Raw genomic sequence first — 20,392 nt, 5'->3', positions numbered from 1 at the left:
TTAGCCGGGTGTGGTAAAAGCCAGCATGCCTATTAATCCCAGCACTGAGAAGGCAGATCTCTATGAGTTTGAGGAAAGCCTGGTCTATATGGTGAGTTTCAGGAGTGAGATTCTGTCTCAAAGAAACAAAACAAACAAATAGAAACCTAAAACAAAAGGAGTGTTCTTGCTGTGTTCAGACTTGCTCTGAACTCTCAAGCAGTCCTCTACAAGGCCTTAGTAGCTGGGACTCTAGGCACATTCCTTCTTAGGCTCTTTGAGAGTGGGTCTTTATTGTACTGAGGATAAACTTTTTTTTTCCTTTTTAAGAGTTTTACTATGCAGCATTCACTGTCTTGGAGCTCATAGAGATTCCCCTGCTTCTGTCTTGCTAGTGCTGGAATTAAAGGTGTAAACTACAATGCAAGGCTTAGCTGCTGTCTTCATTGTTTGTCTTAAAGATTTTCATTTTGCTTGTGTGTGCATGGGTCAGTGGCTGCATGGGCTTGTGTGTGCGTGGGCCAGTGGCTGCAGTAGCTGCAGAGACCAGAAGAGGGCGCTGGATTCCCTGGAGCTGGAGTTCTAGGCAAATTAGGAGACATTCAATGGATGCTGGGAAACGATCTCTGTTCCTCTGTAAGAGCAGTGAGCATCTTAACTGCCGAGCCATCTCTTCAGTCCTGAACACTTTTCCTTACAGTTCCACGAGGTGTTGGTTTTCTTTCCAGCTGCATTTCCATTTGCTTTGTGGGGGCACTTTATCCATTCTGGAAATGAATCCCATGTCAGGTATGTTTTATAGAAAGTCTTCACTTCAAGAAACATAAGGTCAGCTGGGCATGGTGGTACACACCTCAGGAGGCAGAGGCAGAGGCCGAGGTAGGTAGATCTCTGAGTTTGAGGCCAGCGTGGTTTACAGAGAGAGTTCCAGGACAGCCACGGCTATACAGAGAAATCCTGTCTCCAAAAACCAAAAAAAAAAAAAAAAGAAAAAAAAAAAAGAAACAATTTCATGTCTTTGGCCTCCACAGGCACTTGCACTTAAATACACAAACCCTGCCACACACGTGCATGTAATGACAAGAAAAGGAAAAGGCACTAAAGATACTTAGAGCCCAGCCGGGGCAGATCCACAGTCCCAGCTACTTTGGATTCTGAGGCAGTGGGTTTGTAGAGCGTTCTGGGCCAGCCTGGGCACCTTAGTGTGACTGTCTCAAACTTAAAAAGGCTGCGGATGTTAGCTCAGTGGAAAGGTATTTGCTTGGCCTGTGTGAGGCCCTGGGTTTACACTCTAGCCCCAGAAATCAGTTAGTCAGGCCGGTATCAGTACCAGTCATCAGAGCACTGATAATTAAAACCTGTGGTAAAATATATCCATCCAAATGTCTAAAACGGAAAAGGGCTGAAAGTATTAAGAGTTTTACATATGTCGGGGCAGTGCAGTATTTGGGAGGGTGAAGTGCTGCAAGTGCTGTAGGACATTGTTGTTGATTTGTGTGGAAGCTAAATATACCCAGACCAGCCAGGGTCTGAGGCATGCATCCTCTAGGGAGACCTCTGTAACCCTAGCATTGGAAGCAGGGAGGTTTAAGGGTTCAAGGTCACCTGACCTACATAGTGGTCATACTTGAGGCCAGCATGGGTTGTATGAAACCCTGTCACAAAACAACAATAACACTCCTCCATTGTATGATCAAGCTTTTTCAATCATAGGTGATTGACTGCCTGATAGAAATTCTATATTCAGAGCCTCTGGAGAACAAATTTAATATATAGTATTTATTCAACGTAAGCCATGCAGTAGTCAGTGTTGCAAATAGTGCTGTTGTCAATACAAGTAGGCAGGGTCTTTATGTAGCTCCAGCTGCCCCAGAACTAACTGTGTTCTGCCTGGCCTTGAATCCACTTGCCTCTGCCTGCTGAGTGCTGGGATCAAAGGCATACGCCATCATGCCTGGCTCTGCTCACAATGCTTTTAGTGTATAACCAGAAGCAGAATTGTTGGAACCTAAGTCATTCTAACTTTAATTTTTTTTTTTTTGAGGAACCACATTACTTGTATTCTTGTATTTCAGAAATTTCTCAGTTTTAATTTAGAACATGGCAAGTTTTGATAGATCTACATAAATAAGTAATAAAGACCTTAGTAATTAAGAGCAGCCACTATAATGAAGGAGGCGTGTTCCTTGCTAGTCATGGAGCAGAGGACTGAAGCTGTCACTGTATTGGGTATAAAAGTGATGGTGTGCGGTCCATCAGATCTTGAGCACAGTGACACACACCCGCTGCTCCCAGTGTTCGGTTTGGATGGCATTGCAGTGATGGCACAGTTTCCCTGAGTACCCATGATACTGTCAGTCACTCTTGAGTTGTCCTGTAAACTCTGGACAGTCAAGCTGTGGGCGAGTGACACTTTATTATAAGACAAGACTTAATTGGAGCTGTTATGAGACATTTCATTTAAATATTGGATCTGTGTTTTAAAAATATTTACGTATTTATTTGTGTGTGTGTGTGTGTGTGTGTGTGCCTGAGATCAGAGGAGGATGGGGAATTCTCTGGAGATGGAGTTACAAGTGGTTGTAAGCCACCCCCACATTGGATGCTGGGAACCAAAATTCAGGTCCTCTGGAAGAGCAACAAGTGTTCTAACTACCGGGTCCCTCCTTTTTGTTTTTTTGTTTTTTAATGAAGTACAGTATCTCACCATCATATTGCTACAGAAAACATGCTACTAATACAAGCTTCAAAATGTCAGTAGCTTTTGAATGTCAGGGACTATACATTTGAAATTTCCATGCACTTTGCAGAATGGATGGTTTCTTGGATGTTATGTGAAATTTATTGTGAGGATTTTTGTATGCATTCATTTAAAATGTTGACTGGGTTTTGAGTTAATAGATAGACACACACCCTTTGACTGAAACCATGTTGAAGATACCTTCATGAAGTTTGTATGTTTGTCTACGTATGCATCCCAGGAAAACATTAATGAGAAAGGGTCTGCAGAGCATGTGACCTTGATCAACTTTTTCCTTTCTGGTCTTGCAGAACACATAATCTCCCAAGTCAGTTTTCTTCTGGGTTTGGTGAAAGAGCCATCCAAAGAAGGAAGGCTTGAATGTCTTGGGGAGAACCTGCCTTTCTCTGCATCTGTTTTTGTAGAGAGGAGGCAGTGACAGTGCCCAGAAGTCTTTGAGGTTTTCATCCCGGAAGCAGGAGCATCCTGGAACTGTGCAGTGACTGTCACAGAGCCCCAATCTTCTGAGACCCAGACCAACTCCAGCTTCTTCTGGGAAACTCTCTGGACTCTCGCAGCCCACTTCCACATCTCCTTTCTTTCTCTTGCTCCTGTGGAAATCACTGTCCACGACCCCGTTAGGTGGCATCTCCTGCTGTCTTCTCAGCACATGTTCTCTGGAGTTGGATTCCTGTCTTAGATTTCTTCAGCTGCCGCAGGGGTTAGACTCACGGGTTTGGCTTTGGTCATGCACTCCTTTCCCATGGCTGGACCCAGTTCCCAGCACCTGTGGCTTGACAGGAGGTTAAGGTTGAGTTGGTGCTAAATCAGCTGTGAAGATTAACAACTACTTGGGCAGTGAGAACCAGGCCCCTGCTTAGTTTGATGTGCTTAGTGACTGATGTGTTGTGAAGCACAAAGAAAATTGGCCTGTGTTTTATTTTAGTGCTGAAGTACCAGGTAAAATATGTGTTAATGCTACATTAACACAACCCTAGTGTTTCATTTAAAAATGCTTAGGATTTAAGAAAATCAAGTGGTTCAAATATTTAACTTTTTGACATACCTCAGAATGGTAATTAAAAACCCAAGTTAATAAAAAATATAATTGTGAACATTAATTATTCTTCCTGGGTAGGTTAGTAGACAAAATTTAAATATGATTTCTAAAGAAAATTTACCAAGATGTCCCACATTAACTGAGTTTATTAAATATAAAGTATAAAACAGATTTATTATTTATTAATAAATAAATATGAGATCTTTCTGTTTAAGGTGTTTTCCCTGCATGGGCTGGCTCTAGGAGGAGAAGCCAAGGGACCACTAAGCTGCCGCCCTTCCTCTAGTCAGACATTGCTAGACTCCCCTGTGCTATGCTAACTTTGAGGACTTGAGGCTGACTGTAGTCTTTAGTTGCTAGTAATCTGCGTTTTTTTCCTCCAAGACAGGATTTCCTGCTTGTCTTGATGCCCTTCAGTTTCACATCTTTGAGCTCTGTTGAGACTTAATCTTCAGTCAGAAGCTTTGCCCTATTGGCTGTTTTTCTTCCTCCTGAGGATTATGCAGGGAGGTCAGGCTTCTAAAAGAGGACACTGCAGGTGAGCCTGCTTCTGCTTGTCCAGGCTTTCATAGTGCACTGTATCACGCCATGGGAGGAGGGGGTGGGAGTACTGGAGGTCAAGCACATGCTGCCCAAGTGCTCTCCTGCTGAGCCTTACCCCCAAACCCAAGCTTTTCTTAAAAAAGATGTCTTCTATCTGCCCCCACACCCCTGTTGGCCCCATCACTAGGACTTGGATCTGTGTATGTCAGCTTGTATACACATGTGATTGGGAATAAAAGCTTCAAAACACAGTGCTCTTTCTGTAAACAAGTCAAAGTTTGCTACTCTTTGATTTCATTATCATAGCTACCCTTTCTGTAGCTCTTTTGTTGAGCTATAACAGAAATGTGCACATATTGTCCTTTCCCAGTGACTTTTTATAAATTAAGCACATCCCCAAAGCAGCCTCAGATCAGACAGAACATTTCCAGTCCCCGGGGAGGCTCCCTTGGGGAGGCTTCTGTGTGATGTCTTCTGTTCACTGACCTCTCCCGTGGGAGCCACCAACCTACTTTCTGGCAATGTGTGTGTGTGTGTGTGTGTGTGTGTGTGTGTGTGTGTGTGTAAAAGCCAGTAAATTAATTTCAAGACCCAGTGGGTCTCAACTTGCTACTTGGAAAAAATATAGCCATGTTTTGTCTAATTATTCTTTTTTCTTTTTTCTGAGACAGGGTTTCTCTGTATAGCCCTGACTGTCCTGGAACTCACTCTGTAGACCAGGCTGGCCTCGAACTCAGAAATCCTCCTGCCTCTGCCTCCCAAGTTCTGGGATTAAAGGCATACAGGACTGCCCAGCTCGTCTAATTATTCTTAAAGTAGGAATTTTCTTCTTTTGTAGATGAAAAAGATGACTTGATTTCCTCCAGGATCCCATGGCTTGTGCTGTTTTTCTCTCGCCCAGGTTTCTTTTCCCTGAGTTGAGGAGTGTCTTGTTTCGAAGGTCAGTGGTAGCTGTTTCTGTTTCATGCTCAGCCTTTCCCTCTTAATGTGCTCCGGGAATGGATGCTCATTATGAAGACAGCTCAGTGGGTTGCCAGTATTAGCACTCTGAGCATGAGTCAGATGCATCTGCTGGTTGCTTTGATGGTGTCTTGGGAGTTTTCTTGGCATTAGTCCTCTGGTCTCAGGGTAGAAAGAACCTGCAGGGACTTGGACAGCGTGGGCTGTCACCATGCAGGACAAACTCAGTGCCTCTCATGTCTCTCTGGTGTGGCTCATTGAGAGATCCTGTCTCAGGGCCTTAGAATTCTTTCTGGACAGTCTATCCTGTCATCCTTACATTCCGATTGAGAGGCCGATACTTTGAACCAGCACCTCTTGGAGTTGCCCCACAGTCTGTACCTAGAAATTCCTGCTTGAGTATGTGCCCAGGGACTCAGTCAGGCCGGAAATGTTTGCTAACTTTGTCAGTGCTTCGCTGAGACTTAGTTCCAAGAACCTTGAATTTTCAGGTTCTTCCCCCATGGTAGAAATGACCTGGTTGGCAAGGCTGTCAGACATGGAGCATAGTAGTGAGTAAAACAAGCTCCTTCCAACCTAGAGTCCATTGTCTTTCTTTCTTTCTTTTTTAGGTTATTTTGAGACAGGGTTTCTCTGTATAGCCCTGGCTGTCCTGGAACTCACTCTGTAGACCTGGCTGGCCTCGAACTCAGAAATCCGCCTGCCTCTGCCTTCCAAGGGCTGGGATTAAAGGTGTGTGCCACCACTGCCCGGCTAGAGTTCATTTTCTATTGAAGCGTGCAGATGAATGCTTACTGTCAAGAGCTAATGAGTTATACCGGATAAAGCAGGTTGTTGTTTTGAGGCTGGGTCTCTCTATGTTGCCCATTCTGTTGGAAAACCCAAGCTCACATGCTCCTCCCACATCTGACCCCTCCCAGGTAGCTGGGACTACAGGTAACACAATGCCGGGCCTGCCTCCCTCTGTCTTTGTCTTTTCTTCCTTTTCTGTTCTATTCGTGACAGTCTCACTGTGTAGTCAAGGCTGGCCTCACATTCATGCTCTTCCTACCTCAGCCTTTTAGTGCTGAGACATACAGGTTTGTGGCCACCATGCCTGGACTAACTAGCTGTTTTTTACCACAAGGCAGCATTTTCAAGTGTTAGCTGTTCCAGGGGCTTTCCAGTGTGTAGTCTAGTTTGACTGAGCTGCGGACATGTTTCTGAACCTGTCTGAGAAACAAGTGGAAATGTACCTAGACCTGTCAGTTCTGTAGTGCTGGGTGGGAGCCCTGGGCACTCTAAAAGGCTTTGTGTTTATTCTTTGTTCCTGGCTGTGCATTAGCTGATGTTCAGAAGTGCATCTCAGTACTGTTATTTCTGTTGTCAAACTGTCTTCTAGATATTTATGTTTATATCAGCTGTCTTAGTTCCTTCTCTGTTGCTGCGCCTTGACCAAAGTTGTTTATTACTGAGCCCACTTAGATGGCTGGGAGGAAGTGATGAGTCGAGGAAGGAGGGAAGCAGGGGGTTGAGTCAATTAAGAGCCAGGCAAGCACATGGTGACCTCTCAGTGACTTTCCGGGAACCTGGCTGGGGTATGTGGTCGGTCATCAGTGCCGCATCCTTTGCCGATGCCCCTCACTCCCTTGAAGTAGTTTGGAGAGAGTTGATAGTCAAATAGGGTTGATTTTGTTTTGTTTTGTTTTTAAAAGTTTATTTATTTTATGTGTATGAGTACACTGTAGCTGTCTTCAGACACACCAGAAGAGGGCATCAGATCTCATTATGGATGGTTGTGAGCCACCATGTGCTTGCTGGGAAATGAACTCAGGAGCTCTAGAAGAGCAGTCAGTGCTCTTACCTACTGAGCAGTCTCTCTCCAGCCCATCAATTAGGTTTTTAAAAGCTGAATCTACGCCCCTCCCTCCCCACCCTTAATCTTTCCTTTCAGTGCTGTTACTGGTAAGGGAGCCTATAATGAATTCCATCTTGGAAAGCCTCTTTCTGTAGATCTCAGTATTGATTTGAGACTTTCGGCAGGCAGGGTATGCTAGGGTAGGGGTGGCTCTGCTAGGTCTCAGAAATGACACCCAGTGTGTGGCACCTTGGCATGTGGAGCGTTTTTAACTAAGTCAGGGGTGTGGTGCTTCTCTTCCAGGCCGCCCTGAGCACCTAGCTCTGCGATGCCTGGAGGGACTTAAACGCTTGCTCTACTGCACAGTTGCCAGCAGAGAAGCGTCTGTAACTTTCTTCCCTCAGACTCCCTCCCCAGCAGCCGGCTGCTGAGCCACATCCCAGGAAGGAGCACCTGACTCCACGCAGGGTAGACTTGGTGGGTTAGCGCCGACTCTCTGGGCCCTCAAAATTGCCAGCTTGTTCATGAAGAGTGTAGATAAGATTCTGTTTTCTGAGTTCTTGAAGTTCACTGGCCTGTGAGTACCCCTCTCTCTGGAGCTAAAATCTGGGTGCCCCTTCTTGTTAATCTATATGGGGCAAAGAGAAAGTTCACTTTGCTTCTGTACTTCCCAGCTCACAGTAAATTCATCTTTGACCTTTTCTTTAGACACACGAACTTGTCAAATGGGATTAGTATTGAAAAGGGATAGAAGTATTTCTTTGTTCTTCCTCGCAGTACCCGCCCCACCTCACACGCATGCAATACACATGCAGGCTTTATCTTTTTGTCCTGTAAGAACTCAGTTCAACCTACTGGGCTCTCCCATCAAGATCGACGCAGGACTCCTGACATCTCTTAAGCACCCTCTAGCAGTTTCTCCCCTCTGTACTTGTCTCCATAAGTGGGGGGTGTTGATTACCCTGGCAGCTGGCCAGAAGGCTTGTTTAAGATGACAGGGTTGGTATTCAGCACTAAGGTCACGCTTAGGTGAAGTCTTTGCTCCAGGAGGAGACTTGCAATTTGCATTTAAAGCAGTGCAAAAAATAGTTTGTAAGTTGTGGAGTCATTTCAGCTGCTGGAACTTACGGATTGGACTGTCGGGTCCCCAGAGAGGAGCGAGCTTCAGGGGCATAACCGACCAGTGTGCCACACGCTGCCACATGGAAGTGAATGAGAGCCTAGTGGGTGGCTCTGCTTCCTTCCTTGTCCCTGTTTTTAGCTTTTCTTAGGACAAACTGGGATAAAATAAGAGAATTTTAACAAGTATCAAAAGAGAATTGGTGTCTGGTAAAGAAGTAGGGTGTGGAGTCGGGTGAGTCCCACCTACCTGGATTCCCAGTCCACAGGGGCTCTGTCCGGCCCTAGCCCCAGCTTCATTTCTTCTAAAAGGTTAGACTGTCACATGGGGAGCTTTAAAAGGCTTTTTGTGAGCTGGAGGCAACCCTTCGTGAAATACTGAGAATTAAGAGGGAATTGGAGGAAAACAGGGGTGTACTGCTGATTAGGTAGTCAATTTAACACAGACTAGAGTCTTCATAGAGGAAGGCGCCTCAGCTGAGGAAATGCCTCCATGAGATCCCTGGGTAGGGCATTTTCTCAATTAGTGATCAGTGAGGAAGGGTGGTGCCTTTCCTCGCTGGTGGTCCTGGGTTCTATAAGAAAGCAGGCTGAGCAAGGCATGAGCAAGCCAGTCCGCACCTCCATGGCCTCTGCGTCAGCTCCTCTCTCCAGGTTCCAGCCCTGCTTGAATTCCTATCCTGACTTCCTTCAATGATGGATTATGATCTGGAAGTATAAGCTGAATAAAGCCTTTCCTCCCCAGGTTTGTTTTTGGTGTTTTCATCGCGGCAATAGACATCCTAACTAAGACGGTGCAAGTTGAACAACAGTCATATCTAGAAAGAGTATCGGGCATGAGCTGGCAGGGACTGTTGCTGCCTTAGTGAGGTCCCTCTCCAGCAAAGCCCAGACCATGACACAGGGGCTTTCTTGCCCACCCACTGTCTCTCTGCTTCCTTCCACTTTTTCTTCTGTTGGAGACAGACTTCTATGCTGCTCTGAGACTTGTGTGGTACTAGGCTGAGGGTGTGAAGAGACTGGAAGGCTGCTCAGAGCCACATTTTAAGTAACAGTTTAAAAACATTCGTGCCTTTTGCTTGACTCTTGGTGTCTAGAACTTTGCATGTGCCTTCACACTAAGTGCTTCTGTCTTTCCCTGAAGGGTCTGTGTGACCCAGAGGGGCAGTTTTCCCTTCCTTACAGAGGATGCTGTTTCCTGTTTACATCAGCATCACCACCCCTCTGGGACTGGCTCAGGAACTGTGGGAGGATGGGTGGAGGCTGAGGGGCTTGCTCTGCTTATCCCGTGCTCTGGGCCTGGGGAATGGGAACGGGAAAGGAAGGAAGGCTCTTGAAGAAGAGGAGGGGCCCTGGAAAGAAATGGGGTTTCTAGGAAGGAAGTATGCCTTGGGAAAGAGGAGAGGCCCTGGGAGCAGCCTATTCTGCATGCACTGACGTATGCCCATTAAGGAGGGAGGCGAGGAGGGTTACAGGAGCTCTGAGTAGCAATGGAGGGAGCCGGTGTGCTGTCCATGTGAGCTGGGAAGTGGTATGGGGACTGTGTGTTCAGTAGAGTCTGTGTAAGGTCTTAAGTGTGAGTTCAAGGAGGATACTGAGATGCATTGCTGGGGAAGGGCTTTATTTGAAGAGCTCAGACCACGGCACCAGGGAAAAAGAGCATGGTAGACCTGAAGAGAGGGGGAGACTGGGCCTGGGCAGATCACACTGCCCTCAGCAGGCCTGTCACAGACACCCACACGCACTCTACGGTGGCAGGTCCGACTCCCAGGTACAGGATCTCAGCTAGAAAGTGAATGTACATCAGAGAGCATTGGTAAAGTGTGGGAAGCAGATGGCCTGACTGCAGGCTTGTGCTTTGAAACCACCTCCACTTCCACTCTCAGAAGTGCTTGAAAGACCCAGGGGCTAGAAAAATGCCTCCGTGGTTAAGAGCACTTGCTGTTCTTCCACAAGTTCTGGGTTCAGTTCCCAGCACCCACATGGTGGCTCATCTGTAACTTCATTTCATGGGGACCCAATACCCCCTTCTGGCCTTCCAGGGTATAAGTATGTGCATGATGCACATAATATACACAGACACCTGTTGTGGATGGGCCTGGTGCTGTTCTTGTGAACCAATCCCCTAATGAATAAAGGAGCCAATCACTGGGCGAGTAGGCAGGACTTCTGGGTTGGACAGAGAAAGAGAGGAAGCTGTCGAGAGTTGGTTCCCTTTTTGGACAGGACAACATGATGGTAAGATATAGCTACTAGAGTTTCCTGGTATCATGGTGGGTCTGCAAGAATTTGTCCCCAGAAGAATCAGATTTTAATAAGGCTTACAAGATTAGGTTTTAGTTGTTGTGCCCAGAGACTGAGTTACCATTGTTTCTGAAGGAAGTCTGTGTTGCGTTTTCCTTCACACAGCTCGTCTGGGTTCAAGAGAGAAAGGTACAGCAGCAAAGTGAGGGTTCGCCAGAGGTGCACCACAAAGGCCGTGGGGGGTTTGAAGTATATGGGGCTGGTGTGGAAGCAACACCAGTGGGAACCTAGAGAGCTGGGTGGAGAGGTTGTGGAGTTCTGAGTCACAGTCTCCCTGAGATAAAAACAGGTCGGCCATGGCCTGCCAGTGCATGGCTGGCCAGGCTGCTGGGGCAGAGGCACAAGCATGGGAACATGCCCGTTCATCTTTTTTAATATTTCCCGCAACAGGTGGCAAACCAACATGTTGGGCAAGAATGCACTAGAAATTTAAGATTATTAGCCGGAGCGTTAGAGTTTTCTTTCTTTTCTTTTTTAAAAGTGAGTAGCTGGGTAGCACTGAGTCACGTGCGACAAGTCACATGAGACAAGTCACATGGGCTTAAGTGCAGGAATTGAATCAGAGAAACTGCTGGCAGGCTCTGAGGTCGCCTGCTGTGGGGAATGCAGGCTGCTCTGAGTCAGTTGTAGAATAGAAGGTGTCTACTTCTTGGGGCAGAGATTGAACTGTGAATTTATAAAGTTGGGATTATTTGCTTTTAGGATAGATTTATATACAGATTTTGTTGGAATCACATGGGGAATTTCGCCTGTGGTTTGGAACTAGGATAGGGAAATTTAGTCACTGATTTCAAGTAGAGAGGGCAGTGAACAGGTATTAATAGAATAAATGTCTGTGGCTCCAGGCAGAGAGCCAAACAGATAGATGGTATAACAAGTTGGCTGCGTTAGACAGAGAACTGAATCATAATATGATATAAAATTGCTTTACTTGCCTTGTAGGATACTCATATTCTGTCTGGGCTCCACGGGAATACTGGGTTTTATATCCTCTTGGCAAGATAGGAAAGGCCTAAGTATAGACACAGTATTTTAGTTTACTACTTTTGTTATGGATTGTTTTAGTTTGAACTAGCATAGGGGATATTAGTCACTGACTCCAGAGTAGAGAATACAGTGATAATCATTGCCTGCTTTGAACAGGTATTAATTATCGATGTCTGTGGCTCCAGGTAGAGAGTCCAACAGACAGATATTATACAGGTATTAATAAAATATGTCTGTGGCTCTGGGCAGAGAGCCAAACAGAAAGATGGTATATATTGTTTAACCAGCCACAGGAAGCTTATATTCTGCTAATGTGGGCTCAACAGGAATCTTGAGTGTCTTTTCCTGCTTGGCAAGATAGGAAAGGCCTAAGTATAGACACACACAGTATCTTAGTTTACTTCATTTGTTTTAGATTGTTTTGATTTTCAAAATGGGTGTGGTTTTGAGTTTTGTGGTTATATTATTCCTCTGGGAGAGAGGTCTAAATAAAGGGTGTTCAGATTATGGGCTCAAGGCTATGCTGATTTGGGAAAAAAGTTTTGTCTTTGTGTTTTTGGAAAAGGTGATTAAGGTTTTTACACCTTCCAGAGTTATATGGATCAGATTTGATAGAGGGAGGCCCCCTGAAGAACTAGATTCCAGAGACTCAAACAAAAAGGTTATCTTGATGATACTAAAAAAATTGTTTTGAGATTTGTATATTATAGAATATACAGCCTTGGTCAGTCTCCTCTTGAGCTCTGGATGTCTTGGACTTAGAGCTGGATCCAGTCAAGACAGAGATATCAGAGACTAAATCAATCATCGGTGTGGCCTTCTTAAGGCCAACCGGCCCCCCTCCCCCAATCTCAGTGCCCATATTCAGCTTGAAGAAGTTATGAAGAGTTGTTGCCCCAGTTCCCTGGGCTTTGGGGCTGGAGGGGGCTATTATAGGTTGTTATTTTAGGGAATGTAGAAATGGTCATAACAGAAAGGAATAGCTAGAGTTGATTGCATAGCCATAAACTCATTTTGTAGAAATCTTTTTAATTGCTACTAAGTTGAAATCATTGTTTCTTATTTTGGTACAGAATGTATTTTGATGCAAAGTCAAGGTTTATATTGGTATAAATTTCTTCTATTGATACAAAAAATTTGAAAGTACAAGGCTTAGACCCAGTCCTTCTGTAACTGTTATGATAAACTGACCTGAGGTGATTAAGCCTGTGAGTTAAGGGCCAAATAGAAAATTCATGGCTCTGAGTTTATTGTTAGGCTGTTTTCGGAGATTTTAATTAGAAATAGCTGAGAGTAGTTAACGGAGAACAGTCTCTTAGATTGCTTTATATAGAGAGTTGGTTTTCAAAAACATCAGAAACCCACAAAATATGACAATGTTATTTATTCACTTGTTATTGAGACAGATCTGCTCCTAACAGCTTCCCATTCCTGGATTCAAAGAAGCAACTGAGTATCTGTACCTCCAGGTGAAGCTGCACATTTGTGGCTAGGTGACCACTAGGCAGAAAATTGCCCGTCTCTCCTGCAGACCTTTAGAGTTCTTGAAAGGACACAATTTACAGCTTAGGAAAGCTTAGTTCTGCCGAGACAGAGTAGGCTAGTCCTTAATATTTCTGTATCTCTAAGGTCTGTCAGATGATCCTGGGCCAGAAGGCTGAAGACATGCTCCACCTTCCTGACTTCCTGGAGCTGGATAGGTAGGCAGTGGTCTCTACAGTTTGTCTCAGTTCTGGAAGCAGTGTTAGGCTTCCTATATATTTTCAGTTACTGTTGGTCATTCTCGGATTTCTGATGGGGTTGAAAAACTACTTATAGTCACATAGCCAACCCAGGCTATTTACATTGAGAGAACAGATTTGAGAGGATGGTTTCCAGATGGCATACTATCTAAAGCCAGGACATAAATCAAGGTAGAATCTTTTTATTTTTATTTTTTTTTTAAGATTTATTTATTTATTATATGTAAGTACACTGTAGCTGTCCTCAAACAATCCAGAAGAGGGAGTCAGATCTCGTTACGGATGGTTGTGAGCCACCATGTGGTTGCTGGGATTTGAACTCCGGACCTTCAAAAGAGCAGTTGGGTGCTCTTACACACTGAGCCATCTCACCAGCCCCAAGGTAGAATCTTAAGTCTTTTAATTTAGGATAGATGACAATGTTCTATCTAAATGACATAAATCTTATATCTTATACTTTATAGATTACAAAATGGTAATAGTTGTGCTCTATATTTGAGAGAATGGTTTTGTTTATTAGAACAGAAAGGGGAAAGTTCTGTGGATGGGCCTGGTGCTGTTCTTGTGAACCAATCCCCTAATGAATAAAGGAACCAGTCACTGGGCGAGTAGGCAGGACTTCTGGGTTGGACAGAGGAAGAGAGGAAGCAGGAGAGAGTTCCCTTTTTGGACAGGGACAGCATGATGATATAGCTGTTAGGTTTTCCTGGTATCATGGCGGACCTGCAAGAATTCGTCCCCAGAAGAATCAGATTTTAATAAGGCTTACAAGATTAGGTTTTAGTTGTTTTGCCCAGAGACTGAGTTACCATTGTTTCTGAAGGAAGTCTGTGTTGCGTTTTCCTTCACGCAGCTCGTCTGGGTTCAAGAGAGAAAGGCACAGCAGCAAAGTGAGGGTTCGCCAGAGATGCACCACAAAGGCCGTAGGGGGTTTGAAGTATATGGGGCTGGTGTGGAAGTAACACCAGTGGGAACCTAGAGAGCTGGGTGGAGAGGTTGTGGAGTTCTGAGTCACAGTCTCCCTGAGATAAAAACAGGTCGGCCATGGCTTGCCAGGCCCCCAAGTTACTGGCTCAAGGGTGGGAGCGTGCCTGTTTTTGTTTTTGTTTTTTTTTTTTAATATTTCCCGCAACAAACACCAAAACACACACGTAAACTAAAACCAAGTAAATCTGCAGGGGATGAGGCCCTCACTTCTGGCGCACACACTGGCAGATTTTGTTGTGTGCATCCCAGGGGAGCGTGAGCACATCCATGCATTCTTGCTTTAACAGGTAGCCTGCGTTTGTTAGACATCACAAGTGCCTTAAGCGGTCTTCAATTTTGGTTGGGCTGCTTGTGTGAAATGAGGTCACACGGGCAATACTGCATTCAAGTAATTTGTAAAGTGCCTAGCCTAGAGTTCTCCCTCTCTACCTTGGGAATGGTGCTCACATTGGCTGGCTGTTGAAGGTTTTTCTTTTTTTTTTTTTGCTTCTGACCTGTGTGTTTTGTGTTTTGGGTATGTTACTGAGAGGTGGGAGCAGGAGCGGCTGATGGGATAGCTACCCCGGTTTCCCCTAACAATGTGTGAGATAAGGGAGTCTTTTCTAATGGAGGACCAGAGAAGGAGACCTGTGCAAGTGTGGTGAACATGACCCAGCCTTCCTTCCCAGACTAGAGCTGCCACCTCCTGCAGACAGTTTTCCTGTACTTCTGAATTGTTTTGTTTTGTTTTTTCGTTTTTTTTTTTTTTTTTTTTTCCGAGACAGGGTTTCTCTGTGTAGCCCTGCCTGTCCTGGAACTCACATTGTAGACCAGGCTGGCCTCGAACTCAGAAATCCGCCTGCCTCTGCCTCCCAAGTGCTGGGATTAAAGGCATGCACCACCACTGCCCGGCTGTTATTTTTTTTAATGTATATTTAATTACTTATTGTGGGATGGAGGCATGTGTGTGGAAGCCAGAGGACAACGTTTTGTACTAGAGAATGAACTCAGGTCATCAGGCTTGACAGCAACTGTCTTTTCCCACTGCACCATCCTCTTAGCTCCACTTCTGACTTCAAAGCAAGCAAGCAAGCAAGCAAGCAAGCAAACACTTAAAATGTCTGTGGGTGCTACATGTGTGTTGGTCCCTGGTGTGGCCAGGCGAGGGCATCAGAGCTCCTGAGCTGGGGTAACAGACAGATGTGAATGCTGTACACTGAACTCAGATCCTCTGGAAGGGGAGGGAGCAGAGCAAGCCCTCCAGTCCCTCATTCTGAGTTCTCTGCCCAGAATGTGCTGCTTTTATTAGGGGCCAGAATTTGGGCTCAGGTCTGTCTTCTGCCCAGCATGGAAGCTGCTGTGGGGTGCTTCCCTTTGACAGCTACTTTCCTGAGTGGAAGGAGGTGCCTGTGGGTTAAGGAGAGGCCAGAAAAACTGCAGGCTCTAGGTTCTTGATGTGCTTGGTCCTGACCTCTGTGCCTGGCTGTAAGGGTGAGTAGCTGAGGTGGCCAGCTTCAGCATTCCCACCTGTGTGTAGGAGCGTGAATGGGCATTGGCCTCTTGCCTAGGTACTCCTAAGAAGGGCTCCAAGGTGTTTATTTCAGAGACTTCCTGAGCTTGCTCATTGGAGGCTGGTAAAACCTGGGGAGTTCCCTTCCTTGAGGCCTGCTTCTAGACTGACTCCTTGTCTTGGTTCCTTATCCCAGTCATCCTGAGGTAGTGGCAGTAGCCATAGTGCTTTGTGAGTTCTGTATCTTTTTCCTGACTTGAGCCCCAGGATACCTCTCTTTCCTCTTTTAAGAGGAAGTAGAATCAGGTTAGGGAAGATGTACGTCAGGCTTGGGATCCATAAAAGACTATGTATTTATTTACTGGAGACTATTTTTTGGTTTTCTAAGACAGGGTTTCTCTACCTAGCCTTGGCTTTCCTGGAACTCTTATAGACTGAGAGGTTCGCCTGTCTCTAGCTTCTGAGTGCTGAGATTAAAGGTGTGTGCCACTATGACCTCCTGACTTCTTATTTTATTTTTTAGACAGTTCTACTGTATACCCTTGACTGATTTGGAAACTTGCTGTAGACCCATGCAAGCCTCAGACTCAATGCAGTCTCCTGCCTCATCCTTTTGGGAGCTGAAATCACAGGATTGTAGATAACATGCCACCATATATGGCCAGAGATTCTTAGCATCCTCTCCGTAAACCAACCCCCCCTTTACCCCCCCCCCCCCCCCCATCACTAGCCTTTGTTTTTGTCCTTTCCTGCCTAGGAACCCAGCAGTCTCTGTGAGTCTCCTTGACAACGGGATAGATAAGTTAAAAATAGCCCTGTGCTGGGCCTTCTCTGGTGCTCGGCTCAGTTCCTGTGGCTTCTGGATGCTCCTAGAGTGTGTCTGTGGGTGGATTGCAGGTCAGGCAGGGCAGGTGCTGACAGTTTGAAGCCCTGAGGTTTAGGGATCAGAGCTACAATAGCCACCACGTGGCATTATTATCTAGTCTTACTACAGGCAGTTGGTTGCCAGGAGGCTGTGAGTGTAAATGTTAATGAATGGAAAGTTGATGTTGGTGCCAGGACTTCACTTCCTCTGAGAGGAGCAGTCATGGAGGTGTTAGTGTCTAAAGCCTCTGACAGTGGAGTGGGACACAGCTCTGGCGTCATTTGCTTCTCTCTCCTCAGGGAATCCCTACACTGGACCGGAGGATATAGATCAGTGGTAGATAATGTTTTGGTCTTACATGAACAAGGCCCTAGGCTTAATTTCCCAGTACTGTAAAACAAGAAAACACACAAAAAGGAACCCCTAAGGATGAGGGAGGGGGACCCTTACTGAGCCCTTTCATAAAATGGGAATATCAAAGTATTCAGCTCTCTTGGTCAGTGGTGATAGAGGCCGTGGTTCTCCCCCTTGGTTAGGTGCAGGTGGAGCAGGGTTTTCAGAAGTGGACAGCTATTTCTGGGTGCTTAGGCTGACATAGGGGTGAGCCTGGGATACTTAAACGATGGCAGGCTCAGGGCCAGGCCCTCAGAAGTCAGTTGCAGCCTCCTCTCTTTGCATTCTTTGGAGGCCATTTCTGTCTTCTCATACCTCCTCCAGGGCCCACGGTGTGGGGCTGTTGACAGATTGGGCATGGCATCCCTGTCTACTCATGTCAGAACACTGTCAGGATTACTGTGACCCATCTATCTTGTCACCTCACTATGCCAGTGCACTGAGTTCTTTTAATGGGATCTCCTGTGACAACTGTTCACTTTTAGTAGTTCCCCAGCAGTTTTGACCTTTGTTCTTTGTTTTTGCATTGTGTAGGAATCAGAGTCCGAAGCAAAGCTAGATGGAGAGACCGCATCTGACAGCGAGAGCCGAGCGGAAACAGCTCCCCTACCAACCTCCGTAGATGACACCCCAGAGGTCCTTAACAGGGCCCTTTCCAACCTGTCCTCAAGGTAACCTGGCTTAGTGTGCACGTGTCCATTGCTGGGCAAGACTGAGGCTTTTAGGGTTTGCGGCTCAAGGTTATTTTCTCTCCTCCACGTACACCCACCGTGAACATTTCCTTCAGTTCAGGAAGAACTAAGAAGTCTAAGACTCCTGACCCCGCCTCCCCAACCAGTCCTCTTAACACCAGCTGTGTGCATGCATGAGAAGCATAAATCATGAGATTGTAAAGCATTCTCTGAAAGTGTCCCTGTGTCCCTCCTGTGGTTAGCCTTACCACTAGCTTGCCGTGGAGTCTGTTTCCATTTCTCAGCATAATATGTACAGATATTAGGTGCTGATTTAAAAATGCATTTGAATTAAAACCTCTCCAGCTTGTTGATGGTGGGGTGGGTTGCCGCATAACTTCCTTGTAGATGAGCCTGGTGCATATTTGTGGCAGTTGGCATTCGTGGTCTAAGACAGCTGTTATCATTGTGATTTCAGGGCCATGCTGTGTAGAAGCCAGCTGCTGGGAAACCGATTTTAGCTTCCTCTTTTCAGATAGAAGTGGCCACAGTGCTGGGCAGTGGTGACACACACCTTTAATCCCAGCACTTGGGAGGCAGAGGCAGGCGGATTTCTGAGTTCGAGGCTATCCTGTGTCACGCACTCTGGTGGAGTTAGCTTGACAGGCTGTGCAGCCTAAAAGCCACTTACAAGGCAGAGAGTTTTAAGGAAGCTCACCTCCTGGAGTTTTTGTGTTTTCTTTTAACCACATACTCATACTCTATTTTCGAGTTAGTCTGGTGTATGGATCTACGACTCTCTTTTATTTAATATTTATTATAAATGCCTTTTAAGATTAAATTCTGTTATAATTAAGCCTCCACATTGTTCCAAGGTCCAAAAAGCCTGTGAGCTTAAAATCTGGCAAAAATGTAGAAAAGAAGTTACCTATTCAGTTACTAATTAAGCATTACAATAGACAGAGCCAGTGGCTCAGCTGGTCTGCAGAAAGAGCCAGGGAATCTCACTGAGATAAAAATCTTTTTTTTTTTTTTTTTTTTTTTTTTTTTTTTTTTTTGGTTTTTCGAGACAGGGTTTCTCTGTGTAGCCCTGGCTGTCCTGGCACTCACTTTGTAGACCAGGCTGGCCTCGAACTCAGAAATCCGCCTGCCTCTGCCTCCCGAGTGCTGGGATTAAAGGCGTGTGCCACCACGCCCGGCTTGATAAAAATCTTTAGTACAGGCTACATTGCATATTAAAAGCAAGTTGGTATATTCTTCTGTAGACCCAGGAAATAGGGTGTTGGGGTATTGCAATATTTATAATAAGGTCTGCTAGTGCAGAACCTCTGGCGGTGGGTTTTACATAGATTAGCTTGTACCTGGCTTCCTTTTTTTGCGGCAGTAGCCTGGTCCCCACCTTCTTTTGATGTATACATTTTTTGTATCGCGTCACTGTAACTCGGTGGATTGTATGTTGCCTGGTTTCTTGTTATTCCTTTGGTATAAAAAGTTTGATGCTTGACCTGACACAATACATTCAGATTCTACACAACCTCTCCTGTGTGCATCTGTCTGTCATTTCATCCAACGCTTTGCCCACCTGCGATTAGAGACCTGTTCCACGCAGACAAAGGGGCCCAGAGGGTCTACAACAGTCCTGGTTTACAGAGTTCCAGGACAGCCAGGGCTACACAAAGAAACCCTGTCTCAGAAAACCAAAAAAAAAAAAGAAGTGGCCACAGACACAGAAGGGAAGGACCCTACCTTCTCTCTGGCTCTCCCCGCACTGCCGCCATGCTTTGTTTGAGGAGTGTGCTAGTGGCTTCTGCACCTGCTGAGTGACAGTTATGAGCAGGCAGTGGTGCTGAGCTCTTGCCCTAACAGCTGTGCCTCTGCTGAGGTGATGCTGTGGAGAGGGTTACACTTAGGGGCCTCTAGTCCCACCTTCTTGGGCTTGTGCCTGACAGATCTTTCTCTCTACATAGGTGGAAGAACTGGTGGGTGAGAGGCATCCTGACTTTGGCCATGATTGCGTTTTTCTTCATTATCATTTACCTGGGACCAATGGTTTTGATGATGATTGTGAGTATCATTGACAAGCCATGTTAACGTTGCATTCAGCTTTTCTTGGGATTGTCATCTCCAGTCTGCTGCTGACAGTGCCTGGTGGTAGGTTGCTTCTGGGACTCTTTAGAGCTCCGGGTTTCTCAGAACCCTGTGTCTCAGAGGCACCTGTAACTTTTCCACGTGCCAGCTGTCGGGTCACTGGCATGAGTGGTGACCCCGGCTGTTGGTTCGTGTGAGATTCTGGTGTTTCTTGTGTTCTTGGGGCTTTACTCGCAGACTTAGAACATTTCATTAAGCAGTTGCAGGCCAAAGGAGTTCAGTCCTCCTGCCTGTTTTAGTTTGGCTTTCGGTTGCTGTGATCAACACCATGACCAAAAACAACTTGGGGAGGAGAGAAAGGGTTTATCTGGTTTACAAGTGCTGACCACCTCCATCATGAAGGATTTGGGGCAGAACATTGGAGGCAGGAGCTGAAGCAGAGAGCACGGAGGATCACTGTTTGTTGGCCTGCACCCCATTGCCTGCTCAGTCTGCTTTCTTATACATCCCAGAACTACTCAGTGATGGCACCACCTGCGGTGGACTGGGCTCTTCCACATCTATTGTCAATCAAGAAAATGCTCCACAGACTTGCCTACAGGCCAGTCTAGTAGTCTCAGTTGAGGCT

The 20,392-nt window shown here is 45.8% G+C and overlaps 1 protein-coding gene across 1 annotated transcript in view; it reads left to right on the top strand.

Moving 5' to 3' along the window:
* Cds2 (CDP-diacylglycerol synthase 2) overlaps window positions 1–20,392 on the top strand; it is a 50,252-nt gene that overhangs the window by 13,005 nt on the left and 16,855 nt on the right. Inside the window, exons 2-3 of the mRNA XM_021184988.3 lie at window positions 17,540–17,676; window positions 19,644–19,740. Of these exons, the coding sequence (XP_021040647.1) occupies window positions 17,540–17,676; window positions 19,644–19,740 (234 nt within the window). The remainder of the gene's footprint in view (window positions 1–17,539; window positions 17,677–19,643; window positions 19,741–20,392) is intronic.

This window comes from Mus caroli, unplaced genomic scaffold (assembly GCF_978045245.1).
Source record: "Mus caroli unplaced genomic scaffold, Mus_caroli_1 scaffold_2, whole genome shotgun sequence".
Lineage (NCBI taxonomy): Eukaryota > Metazoa > Chordata > Mammalia > Rodentia > Muridae > Mus > Mus caroli.
This window is presented reverse-complemented; position numbering and strand designations above follow the sequence as displayed.